This window comes from Pseudopodoces humilis, chromosome 6 (genome assembly GCF_049639895.1).
Source record: "Pseudopodoces humilis isolate 2021_Gansu_Grassland_sample_001 chromosome 6, ASM4963989v1, whole genome shotgun sequence".
Taxonomy (NCBI): Eukaryota; Metazoa; Chordata; class Aves; order Passeriformes; family Paridae; genus Pseudopodoces; species Pseudopodoces humilis.
This window is the reverse complement of record NC_142205.1, coordinates 32,218,383-32,231,215: the sequence shown is the minus strand read 5'-3', so window position 1 is coordinate 32,231,215 and position 12,833 is coordinate 32,218,383. Positions and strand designations below refer to the sequence as shown.

The window sequence follows — 12,833 nt, the reverse complement described above, 5'->3', positions numbered from 1 at the left end:
TAGATAAAGAGCAAAAGTACACTGGACTTCATTTTTCTGACTTCATTTCTTTAATCACCTAGTTTTTGGTCTACAGAGGTACTCTTTGTTAAACCACTACATAACCACTTCCACAAAATAAGACATCTAAGTCAGTTAAGGAGAAACACTCCCTCCTTAAATGCAATCTACCCTGTAGTTCAGTTCATGATGACATGTAGGTGTTAAAAATTGAAAAGTTAAGCAAACCCAGACTTTCAATTCAGGAGGAAAAATCAATACAGCTCTCCAGGGACAGCCCTTCAGAATTCAAATTTTTTCCCTCTTTTGCACTGATTCAGCAAGCCCTATCTTGGCAGACTGAAACTGGTGATATTTTCACAGTGTGCTTTTTCATAGAGAATTGTTCAAATGGTTTTGAAACAAATTCTTTTACAAACAAAAGACAGCCTACAGAGCTGCAACAGCAATTAGCTGAACCCTTTGTAGCCAGCAGTTCTCATTTAAAGCTTCCTCCAAAATGCCGCAACAACCCATGTACTTGCCACTACCTTCCTGTCATCCTTCCTGTCACTGTTGTGACACACTGTGTCAATGTTGTAAAACATGGAATATGTCAAGATTATTTTAAGTCAGGTTAAATCTTTGGTGCAAGCCATCAGGAAAGGAGACCTAATCAGGAGAACAGGCAGCAGCTAGCATCCCTTAGTCAAGGACATCCGGGAATTCACAGGCTTTAAGAACATAGCAAATCAAGATGTTGATGTACATCTATGCATACATTGCTAGCTTGGCAAGTACTCAAGGTCCATGTATCCTATACCTGAACTATCCTCATTATAATATTAAAATTTGTCCCTGCCAAAATTACCTGCCCAGGTGAAGACCCTGCCCCAGAGCTTGGATAGAAGTTAGCTGGGGTTACATCAATTGTATGGAAATTACTAACCAATCATAAGAGAGGGGCACCCCTTGGAAAGTAACTCCAAACTTCTATGTAGCAATAACAGCACAGAAATTCTGGAGGGGCATATTTGTTTTGTGGAATACCACTGGACACCCAGGCTTGTGCAACTCTCAAGTAAATATTCGCTGTCTCTCTCGTGAGTATGCAATTATTGTCCTGTTGCACATCAGGTAACAAATCTGATTGTGTGGACAACACTGAGGAGGAAAGGGGGAAAGGACCTGAGGGTCCTTTTCCTTTCACCAGTGGAAGAGGATCTGGGGGTGCTGATTGAACACGAGCCAGCAATACATGAGCCAACATTTTTCCCAGGTGGCCAAGAAGACCAGTGGCATCCTGTCCTGGATCAGAAATAGTGTAGCCAGCAGGAATAGGGAAAGGATTGTCCCTTTGTACTCAGCACTGGTGAAGCTACACCTCAACTGCTGGGTCCAGTTATGGGCCACTCAGTTCAGGAAGGACATTGAGGTGGTGGAGCAAGGCCACAGGAGTGAAATGAAGCTGGTGAAGGGTCTGGAGCACAAGTGCTACCAGGAGTGGCTGAGGGAGCCGGGGTTGTTTAGCCAGGAGAGCCAGGGGAGACCTTATCACTCTCTACGACTACATGAAAGGAGGCTGTAGCCAGGTAGAGATCGGCCTCTTCTTCCAGGCAACCAGTGACTGGGTTAAAGGGCACAGTCTTAAGCTGCGCCGGGGGACGCTTAGGTAGGACATTAGGAGGAGTGTCTTCACACAAAAGGTTGCCGAGCACTGGAACAGGCTCCTCGGGAAGGCGGTAGAGTCCACATCCCTGGAGGTGTTCAAAGAAGACTGGACGTGGCACTCAGTTCAGTGGTCTGACTGACAAAGTGGTGTTCGGCCAGAGGCTGGAGTCCATGATTTCAGAGGACTTCTCCAACCTAAGTGATTCTGTGGTAAAACGCCAACTGACCCCCCACGAACTCCGACCTCAGCAAGCCTGGAAGAATGAAACCGTAGAGCAGAACTTTTGTTCACGCTTTCACCAGTCACAATGCTGTTATTGTAGCCGCGGCCAAGAGCACCGCTTTTCCCCCAGCACCCCGCGATGTGCGGGCGGAGCGGGGCAGCTCGGAGACAGCGCCAAGGCCTGAGGCGGACTCTCGGCTTCGCTTCCCGTCCCGCCCCGCCCGGCCCGGCGGATGTGAGCTCACAGCGTGCCGGGCGGAAGCAGCGGGGCGGGTGTTTCCGCGGCGGCGGCGGCGGCGGCGATGGCGGGGAAGGCGGCGGCGGGCGAGCCCCTGGGGCGGACGGCGGAAGAGGCGGCCTGGGCAGAGACGCTGCGCGGGGCCTGCGAGCCTGAACACCACTGGCGGTACCGCCGGGAGTTCCTGCTGCGCAACGTTGGGGAGCTGCCGGCGGCGGGCAGCGCCCAGCTGCAGCGCCTGGTGTCCCTCTCCATGGTGTGGGCCAACCACGTCTTCCTGGGATGCCGGTGAGTTCAACGGGACGCGCCGGGGGACGGGGGGGACGGCGCGGCGCGACCGTCTGACGAGGCCCCTTCCGTCCTTTGCTCTTGTCGCCCCTCCAGGTACCCGCCGCAGGTCATGGAGAAGGCGCTGGAAATGGCCGAAGGCATCCAAGTGACCGACGCGCCTGTCCGCACCACGAGAGACGAACTGGTTGCCAAGGTGAAGAAAAGAGGCATATCAAGTAGCAATGGTTAGCAGATCATAGCTGTGACAATACATAGGAGTCTAGAGAATGCTTGTTTCTGAATGTTCTCGGTTTGCCTCGGGCTTAGAAAGTAGTCGAAATAGTTTACTTTTTAAACTCCCGTTCATAGCTTCCTCTCTCTGTGCTATTCTTTTTCTAATATAATGTCTCTAAAATGGACATAATGCATACGTAGTCCTTTGGTAATATAGAGCTGCTGTTTTGAATTGCTACAACTGGTGCACTTTAATCTGATAATTTGTGTGTTGCGATGTGGGCTGCTGTGCTCCAGTTTAAATACGTTCTTGTTACTTTGCCTTTGTTACCAGTTAGGTGTTGTTGCTGTGTAAGAAACTGAGTTTCTTGAAGTAATTCTCAAGAGTAATGTTTTAGATGTTTTGTGATATTAATAGGCAAAATACACTTCTTTTATTTTTAAGTCAGATAGCCCATTTAATGTATGTTGGCCAGTTCTGGTTTGGACTTCAAGAATAGAAATACATACTTGCCTATGGGTCCAAACCAGCATCTGAAATCTCTCATGAGTATTTTCTGTATTTTGTCCAAAAACCCCAAAAAACTGAAATAGTAGGTTAATAATTGAAATGACTGTTTGAGATGCATTGCTAATATATGCCCCTTAAATTCACAGAGAATATTGCTATAAGGTTTTTGATGATTTCTCTCTGTGTGGGTATTTTATAGTGCAGAAATCAAAGAGGATCACGTATTTTACTTGTTTTGCAGAAGGGGTAGAAGAGCCCTGCAAGAGACAAGCTGTTGAGAAAAGCAGAGATTCTAAAGATGCTGGAAAGGATGTGAAAACAACCAAGGCAGAAGGAGTGAAGGAATCAGAGAGCACCTTACCCAAAAAGCAGGAAAAAGGTACTAGCAAAGATCCAAAAAATTCCCAGTCAACTTGCAGTTCAGATCAAGAAATGGTCATAGTCTCAGACATAGAAACAGAAGGAAAACCTGCTAATGCTGAAAGTATTGCTGAGCAAAAGCCACCTTCTTCTGAAAAAGAGCCAGGAAAGAAGCCTTGCTCAAGCCCACCTAAGGAAAGCAAGTGTGAAAATGTGCCATCACCTGAAAAGAAAACTACAGTGAGTGCAGCACCACTGGCTGCCGAGAGCACCCCTCAGCCAGATGCGGTGGTGGCAGCACTGCCACCAGCTGCCATGAGCACTCCACAGGCAGCCGTAGTGCCATCAGCCTCCAAGAGCACCCCACAGGCAGCAGCAGTGCCAGCAACTGCCAAGAGCACCCCACAGGCAGCAGCAGTGGCAGCAGCAGTGCCAGTGACAGCCAAGAGCACCCCACAGGCAGCAGCAGTGCCAGCAGCAGTGCCACCAGCTGCCAAGAGCACCCCACAGGCAACAGCAGCAGCAGTGCCACTGACCACCAAGAGCACCCCACAGGTGCCGGCAGTGCCACCAACCACCAAGAGCACCCCTCAAACAAGTGCTGCATTGCTCTCTTCCAAAACCCAAGTGAATGCCCCAGCATCAGTGTCCAAGAGTGGTGCTCAGGTGAGCAGCTCACTGCTTCTGGCCCCCAAGAGTGGCACTCAGGTGGGCACCTCGCTGCTACTGGCCTCCAAGGGCCCGGCTAAGGTGGGCTCCCCGCTCCTGGCCTCTAAGAGCAGTGCGGAGGTGGCCGCCTCGTTGCTGGCCGCTCGGAGCGGTGCGCAGCCGGGATCCTCACTGCTCGCTTCCAAGAGCAGTGCTCAGGTGGCAGCTTCGCTGCTGGCTGCTCGGAGCGGAGCTCAGCAAGGGCCCTCCCGGGGTGGAGCTCAGGCAGGCGCTTCCCTGCTGGCCTCCAAGAGTGGCTCACAGGCATGTGAAAGCCCCACGAAGGCTTTGTGCAAACCACTAACTAGCGAAGATGCTAAGGAAAGACAACCTTTTTTCAACAGACTCTACAAAGCTGTAGCCTGGAAACTGGTTGCTGTTGGAGGCTTCAGTCCTAATGTGAATCATGCAGAACTTCTAAATTCATCTATTCAGTCCGTAAAAGCTACATTAGATGTTGCTTTTGTTCCTCTGAAGGAACTTGCAGACTTGCCTCAAAATAAAAGCTCACTAGAAAATATAGTTTGTGAACTGAGGTGCAAGTCTGTCTACTTGGGTACTGGCTGTGGTAAAAGTATGGAAAATGCCAAAGCAGTGGCTTCAAGAGAAGCTTTGAAATTATTCCTCAAGAAGAAAGTTATTGTGAAGATATGTAAAAGAAAATACAAAGGTAGTGAAATTGAAGATTTGGTGCTTCTGGATGAAGAGTCAAAACCTTCAAATTTGCCTCCAGCTTTAAGAAATCCTCGTGAGATCTTGTAGGGGAGAATCACTGTTTGTACTGTGTATAGTATTTCAACACAAGGACTGAAGGTTAATTTTGTACTTTGAAAATGTAGGCTTCCAGATATTTTGTATTTCTTTCTCAGTTTTGCAAGACAATGATAGCTCTTTCACTTGGTAGCAATTGTATAAAACTTGTTAGAGATAACAAGTGCACATTTAAAGGTATTGCCTTAATATACAGCACACTAGTGTGCTGTTGTATTTGCAAAATAGTCTACCTAACTCTTCTATTTTTAATTAAACTATTAAGGTACAATTTGCTGTTTAAAACCTGATGTTTTTGTAATTCTTACAATTTGATGGTAGTGTGCTCAATTGTCTACCATATCTTTTCTAGGCTCATAGAAGTGTGTACATAGGGACCATAATACTTGAATAATTGAAAGTTGTTTAAAAATTTCAGTCAAAAAGTTGAATCATCTGTTTCAGGCTTGTTGCTCATAACGTTCACTGTTGCTCATACTAGGAGAAAAAGTAGTTGGTTGACTATTTTTATGGGATGTTTTCATAACACTTGCAATGTAAGCGACATCCTGATCCCATTTAACATTATACTATCAGGGTAGAGCCCATTTAATATCACATTGGAAAATTAGCAATTAGCAGTCAAATCACAGCTATTTTGCCCACCAAAACTGTAAATTAAGATTTAATTTATATGGTGAAGTATAATTTACAGTTTCGTTTGGTATTTTTTTTTCCAAATGAACATGGATTTCTATACTAAGTATATTTTGACTGCTACTAAAACAATAAAACCTCTGTGATAAGCTTTTATAGTATTTTGGCTTTGGCTACTAATTATTCCAGCCATTTCAATAACATTGCAAGACTTTCAGTAAAGCTTTGCTTTGGGTGGCTTCAAGGTGTAATCCCACAAGGATGAGGTGGTTTTCTTAGATGTGTAGCTGAAATACTGTAAAACTGATAGAGGAGATCTGTAGAATATAAATTTCTACTTTTGTAACACCAAGGTAAGCAAAATGAAAATGCTGTTGTCTGCTGGAGACAGTGAGTGTATTGTAAAGCATTCATTCTAATCAAGCCCTTCTCTTTGCTACATTTTTACTCCCTGTACAGAATAGTTTGAGGCAAAGAAAGTGGGAGATTACCTTTTATTTTCAATGTTGCTGAAGTACCTGCACAAACTGCATGTTTTGGTATATTGGATAATGACATGTAATTGTAAAAACATAATGTCTTCAGTGCTATTTTGAATTAATCTTGTCCTATTACCGTAGTTAGCATCATTTAGTGGTGTCCTTACACTTGACTGACAGATCCATTAATCAAGTACTAAAGGAATGAATAGGAATTTCTGGGATCTCAGTAGTACATACGTCCACTTCCAGTTATTTTGTAATTTTGGGAGTAAACCACAGTGGTGTTTATGCTGTACCCTACGAGCTTTTGAACAGCAGTGGCTGTCCAGTCCATAGCACGAGAAGCCTGCGAGGCGCTCACACTTCCCGATGGTTGCTTGAGAACTTCCTCCACCTGACCCCTGTGCTTCTGTGCCCTCGGTAGTCCTTCGCCCTAGTTAGATTTCTCAGGAGTTCCCCCTTGGCATTCCTGGAGCACCACCCGGCGTTCGGAATGCAGAGTGCTAAATTGCTAATTAGTGCAAGAATTGGTGTCTGCTTCTAGCGCAGGGCAAGCTTCATGCTGTGCTTAGGAGCTGTGGTATTCATGACGGGAAGTGTGAGATCTGTTTTCAAGTCCTTACCCTGTTCAGGTAGACGGACACACATAAGAACTGTGCTTGTGGGACAGGAGTTGTATCCCGTGCCCTCTGTAGTACAGCTTTCTTTGTTGTTAGTTTGGTCATCTCCAGATCTCTGTTTCAGAATTGCAGCACGTGTTGTAATGTGAAAACCTGTGTTTCTCGTCTGTAAAGCAAAGCTCTCAGTATTCACTGACCTCAAGGGGCTGTTAGGGCAATTGTGTTAAAAGGCTGAGGTGCTAGATGCCTTTTTTAAAAGACCTGACTTAGGATTACTTTCTAAAAAATTTTTAATGTTATTCCTCTTTGATGTTTGGTTGTGAATCATTAAAGAACAAGTCTGTAGCTACTCTTAATAGAAACTAAGACCTGAAGCGTGTTATTTTTATTTCACATTCTGCATGGAAAGCAACTCAATACAAGGATTCACATACAAGTGAATAAGCACTATTCAAGTATTTGAATGAGAATTCATTAACATTTCATCAGCCCTAGAGGAAGGCAGAAAGAAAGAAAGAAATTGAGAGAACTGGCTGTGGCAAGAAGTGTTTGTGCAGTCCTGTCAGTTGTAAAATCGCTGTGCCTCTCCTCCAGGTACCGTCCTGGTCTCTAGTGACTGGGCTGCTGGTCTTTACCTATCAGACTCCGCTGACGAGGGCCAGGGAGAACACCTTCAATTACACTGTAGGTGTGCAGAGTTGGCTCAGGGGCACAATGCAAACCAACCAACCGAAAGGAAAACTGACCCCGTTTTTTTCTAGTGTAGGAAATCGCAGCCATTAGAAAGTGACTCTCGTTTCCTCCGGGGACTGCTAGCACAGCCCGGCACGCACGGCAGGGTCCTTGCGGACAGCCGCCCGCTGGTTGCTGTTAGCAGCTGTCGGGTGCGCACCCGTGCGGGGTGTATCGCCCGCCGCTCCTGTTGCAGCCTGCGGGCGCCGCGGCGGCCTCAGCGGGGCGGCCGCAGCCGCGGCCACAAGGCGATGCTGGCGCCCCCTCCCTGCTCGGGGCGGGGCCGAGGCGCTTCATTTGCATAGCGTGTTCCCAGGGGCGCTCCGTGCCACCGCGGCCGCCTTCCGCGGCCTCCCGGGGCCGCGGCGCCCCTCGGGGGGCGGCAAGGCCGCCTGCTGGTTGTGCATCGCCTGCGGAAGCCAGCAGGGAGGCAAACCCTCTTCAAATAGGTGCTCGCCCTGCCCTCGAAGTTGTCCTATCTGTTGATGTTTATATACCGTCGTCGGCTGCTAACGGAAGCCGGGATGTTCTGAAGACCTGCTCGCTAGGCCACGTACGGAGGACGTTGGTTCCTCATGGGCCCCGGGCCCGCCTAGGGGAAAGTCCCCGGACCGCCGGCAGAGAGTGCCGGGCGCTACCGCGCCCCCGCCCGCTGCCGCCTCACGCCTTCCTCCGCCGAGACGCCCCCGGGCCGAGCGGGTGAGCGCGGGGCGGGCTCTCGTCACGGCCACAGATACGCAGGTAGCGCGGCAGGCGCGCCAACAGAACGGGGCTCACTCTCAGGCCATCCTCTTTTGCCGGGCGGGGGCTCCGCAGCGGCGCATCCCGCGGGACACTCACGGCGGGGTGGTGCCTCCCCGGCGCGGCACAGCTCTGCGCGGGCACGGCAAAGCGTGTGCGGGAGCACGCTGCTTCCCCGGCAGTGGCGTGCAGGACAAGCGGCCCCGCGCCCCTCGGTGCTCATACCCGCTGGACTTCAGGCGCCTCTTGGCGTGCAGGATCATTAAGGTTGGAAAAGACCATTGAGATCATCGACTCCAACCTTTGACCGGACACCATCTTGTCAACCAGACCATGGCACTAAGTGCCATGTCATCTTTCCTTGAACACCTTCAGGGACAATGGCTCCACCACCTCCCTGGGCAGCCTGTTCCAATGCTTGGCAATCCCTCCTATTGTCCAACGTGAGCACATTCAATCGGGGAGGCACTTCGGACGGAGCACTTACCTGCCAGAAAAGGCTTTCCCTCCTTCCCAGCTCGAGGAAATAGCAAGAGGCCAGATGGCAGTACTCTGCTGCGAGCACTTGCACCACACAGAAGTTCATGGTGCACCAGCACGGGAGGCTTCGGTGGGTGTCTGGGCGTCGGCACAAACACTGACACAGCACCGAGTACAAACCACACTCTTCAGCACCGCGGCCTCTTACCCAGGCTGTGCTGTGCGGGGCATACCTATCCCTGGCATCCCCTGCTCCACCTTCTCTGCAGGGAAGGCCAGTGCGTGCCACCAGTGTTTTTTGCCCACTTTAATTAGATTCTCATGCTTCAACTCCCAGGTACTAACTATGCAAGATGCTGCTGCCGTGCTGAAAAACTGAACTAATTTCATAGGCAGTACCACTTTTGCCTCTAGTATGTCAAGCACATAGCACATCATCATGGTCAGCTGGAATAAAGCCCTCTGCTGCACTACAGTCATGTCTGCGTACAAAACACGACAGAAGAGCACTGTCAGAGATCCCCAAAATGACATAAAATTCGGGCATCTCAGACCCAAAATAAATGGTTTATTACCTTACCCAAATTATCTTTGTCACTTTACCCTAAAAGCTCACAAGTGGCCCAGAGACAATGCTTCCTTCTGGTTCATTCCATCTTGGTGTGTTTGAAGTTCCTGTGGCGAGCCCAGGTCTGCTAAATGATGTCTTTATCTTTGGTTGAGCATCAGACCTGTGGCCTATATGCAGGCACAGGACAGTTTGCAAAGTTAGTTTAGTTTTAGTTTCAGTGCAGTATTAGTTTCCAACACCTGCTGTTCCTCTTCCAGCAATATCCTCATGGTGACCCCTTTCCAGCCATGTCAGAGCCCACACTAGGCAGAGGAGACAAGTGTGCAGAGCAGGGAGCACCTCTGCAGAACTGGTGGTGGCAGCTCTGACTGCCTCACATGAGAGCCCTGAAAGGGTGTGCAAGGGGCTCAGAAACCACCTGGCTTGAGCTGTTATTTTGATTGGTGTCTTAGCCACTTGAACTACTCATCTGTCTTTGTTTTTTCCTGTGATCCTGCATGGAATCACCTATACATCTATGGGGAAAGAGAGAATTCAAATTAAAATGCTGTCAAAGAACCCATCCCCGAAGAAACAACTAAACTGGGGCACAGCTCTATGAAGTCTTGTTTTTTTGGCTGAGAAATTGTGATGAAATCTCAGTGTCCCAGTTTCAACTACTAAAAGGATATATCTAAAGCTCTGTGAAGCACCTGCTACAAAGGCTGAAGACCACAGTTAAGCTAGTGGAGACAAGCTGAAGCTTGTGCAGTGACTGATGTGTGCTTGTTTTTCTTTTTTGGCCCTAAAATTGCACTATAGCACCTTAATGACTTGAACTGGTTCTGTGCATGTGTGAACAAAATGGTTTCACCTGTAGGTAATGGTAAATGTTGGTGTTCAAATTTGTTAGTAGGAGAGAATACATCAAACATCAAACTTCTCTTGCCTATAGGCTAAACTAAGCTGACACAACACGGTCTAGTGGTCCAGATGCTGTGGGGAAAAAGAATTTTGATGCTGTCTCTCTTTCACTGGGCAAATCTGTCCTTGAGCTTGTAAGTTGCAAAATACAGAGAAAATAAAAGCAATATCTGTACTTTTAAAATTTTTCTTTCAGCTAGATGTTAATTTTTGCTATGTTTTTGCATAATGTATAATATGCCATGCTCTTTGTTCAGGTAACAACAATTAACTTGACTATGTGTATGTGCCTTCTAGATGGTTCTGTTAGTTGCCACTTCCACAGCAAATGTACTGCCATTAGGTAGGTTAAGCATTTTTAAGACAATGCTGCCATTAAATCTGCTGTCAGGATGCCTCAATTTTTAGTCTGTGATTAATTAACATTCACTCACAGATGGGCATTTAGGAATACAGGTTTTATGTTGATACCTGGTAACAATTTCAAATATGTTGTAGACTAATTATGAAAATCGTGCATGATAATTTCTGAGCACTACTGCCTGTTCCTAAGGTAATGGAAGAGTGAGTGACAGTGGTTACCACCAATGTATTTTCCTCCTCTGGTAACATTCCTGCAACTAAAAAAGCATTATTCAGCTCCAACATCTGAGCCTGTAGCCCTTTAAAGTTTTCATTGCTACTGGTGGTCAAGTAACATTAACTGTTAAGCCCAAGTGGGCTGCAAAAGGAGCTTTCTTTTCAATATGAATATAGAGATTAATCACATTGGGCAAAAGATATTTTGTCACTAGTAAGAAAACTGACCAATGGATTTATTAAATCCTCTGATGTTTTACATTTTACATTTCAAATCTTTCTGCCTGGAGAAGAGAGAGCTGAGAGAGGATTTTATCAATGTCTTTAAGTATCCAAAGGAAGGGTGTCAAGAGGATGGAGCCAGGCTCTTCTAGGTGGTACCAAGAAATAGGACAAGAGTCAACATGCAGAAATGGATATATAGGAAGTTCCACCTGAATATGAGGAAGAACTTCTTTACTGTGTAAGTAACCAAACATTGGAACAGATCGCCCAGAGAAGCTGTAGAGTCTCCATCTCTAGAGGGGTTCAAAAGCTGTCTGGACACAATCTGTGCAATGTGCTCTAGGTGACCCGGCCTGAGCAGGGAAATTGGACCAGATGGCTCACTGTGGTCCCTTCCAGCCTCACCTATTCTGTTATTTTAACTGCAGCTAAGTTCTATGTTCAGTCAGATGTTGCCTATATTTTGACAGCAGTCTTCCAGCCTAAAGCCTGCTTTAGTTTGGAGTAAATGCCACATTTCTCGTTATTTTGAAGAAGAGGATGTTTGAGAGGCAGGAATCTATTCATATTGTTTAACCATTAATTTTTCTCACAATTACAACTGAATAATAAAACAAATGTAAACTCTGTCTGTTCTTGGGAAAAAAAAAACCAAAAAACCCTGTACATTGGTCATATCCTAATAGCAAAGGGCAATACTACTTTTTGGTAACTCGGAGTAAGTGATGGTACTGAGAAATTTGCTTAGCAGAAGCGCTACTAGAAAACCCCTAATGTGGGTGAATTGGTGCTACAGGGTTATTTTGAAGATATGGAATTACTCTCTGGTGCTATTTGTGGTGATTTTTCAGTTGCACTAGAAATTAATTATTTTTACTAGGCTAGGATAAGCTGGTTCCAAAGGAGAAAAAACCCCACACTAGCAGGGAAATAAAATGAAGCTTCCTCCTGTTTTTTGCAGAGTTTTAATGAGGAATGTCAAAACTCTGTCCAAGTTTTCAGGGGAACTCTGAATTTCATAAATAGTAATCATAGGCATGTAATTACCCCATTTTCGCATACAGAGTGGAATTCATTTCACTGACATCTGTGACAAGAGACCTGGGCTCCCCTTACAGTCAATGAAGACATTTTTAGAGCAAGACCTATTTATACTAAGATTATCTCTCATTCCACATATTTAGCTGGATGACTCCCACCTTTATTTCCTGAGCTAGAAAGAAAAAATAACAGCTGCATATGGGAGAATATTATGAATGTCTTGAACTATCAATGATCGAAACTTTCTGCAGGTACACTACCCACCCTCATTTCATAACCTTGATTACAGAGGTGCACTTGTGTACTCACAAAAGGAAGAAGTAAGAATGTGTTTTTCACATGACCTATGCTGAGAAGCAAAATCACAGAAATGCAGCATCCATGTCAGTAGGCACCTCAGGTAAGAACACACCAAAATCCTTTCTTTATTGTGTGCAAAAGGGTCTTGGTTCTTTTCCCTTAAATTCATGTGGATTCTTCCATTTATTAGGGTGGAAGAGGATCAGGTTCAGGGCTGAGGTAAAACAAGCAAGACAGTTGTTACCTTTGCAGTAAGATTACCTTGTTACCATTTCTAACTTGGCTTCCCTAAACATCATCTGCACACCTTCTGAGATTTTTCACATGGTGATTGGTTCTAGAGCTGGAAACCAAAACCACTGATCATTTCTGCTTTATAATAGTAGCTGAGGAAGAAGAGTTACTGTGTGAAAGCAGTTTCCTGGAGAACAGCAGGGAAGTGTTATTTTGGACACAAGTGGACAGATCCATGTTGTAAATGACAGGAAATTATCCATGTGGTGCTATCATTGCAGTGGCCAGATGCTGCCCCTCAGCTGATCAGCAGTGGCTCTCCTC

General features: G+C 46.5%; 1 protein-coding gene and 1 non-coding gene across 3 annotated transcripts; both read left to right on the top strand.

The window, feature by feature from the left end:
* The first annotated feature begins 2,175 nt into the window (after positions 1 to 2,175).
* On the top strand, positions 2,176 to 7,065 carry CDKN2AIP (CDKN2A interacting protein). 2 transcript variants are annotated; one of them, XM_005517649.3, is made up of 3 exons: positions 2,176 to 2,399; positions 2,496 to 2,626; positions 3,368 to 7,065. In XM_005517649.3, exons 1-3 carry the CDS (start codon positions 2,176 to 2,178, stop codon positions 4,954 to 4,956), a joined length of 1,944 nt encoding a protein of 647 aa, XP_005517706.1. In that variant the 3' UTR covers positions 4,957 to 7,065. The 2 variants fall into 2 exon arrangements, with proteins under 2 accessions (XP_005517706.1, XP_014118678.1); XM_014263203.2 differs by having other exon boundaries at positions 2,261 to 2,399; positions 2,496 to 2,595.
* An 892-nt stretch (positions 7,066 to 7,957) lies between these two features.
* On the top strand, positions 7,958 to 8,224 carry LOC148184141 (RNase MRP). Its single transcript, XR_015772854.1, has one exon.
* Positions 8,225 to 12,833: the final 4,609 nt, after the last annotated feature.

Coding starts and splice junctions, on each gene's coding strand:
- CDKN2AIP (XM_005517649.3), top strand. CDS start 2,176: ATGGCGGGGAAGGCGGCGGCGGGCGAGCCCCTGGGGCGGACGGCGGAA. Junction 2,400..2,495: donor CACGTCTTCCTGGGATGCCG/GTGAGTTCAACG, acceptor TCGCCCCTCCAG/GTACCCGCCGCAGGTCATGG. Junction 2,627..3,367: donor AGGCATATCAAGTAGCAATG/GTTAGCAGATCA, acceptor CTTGTTTTGCAG/AAGGGGTAGAAGAGCCCTGC.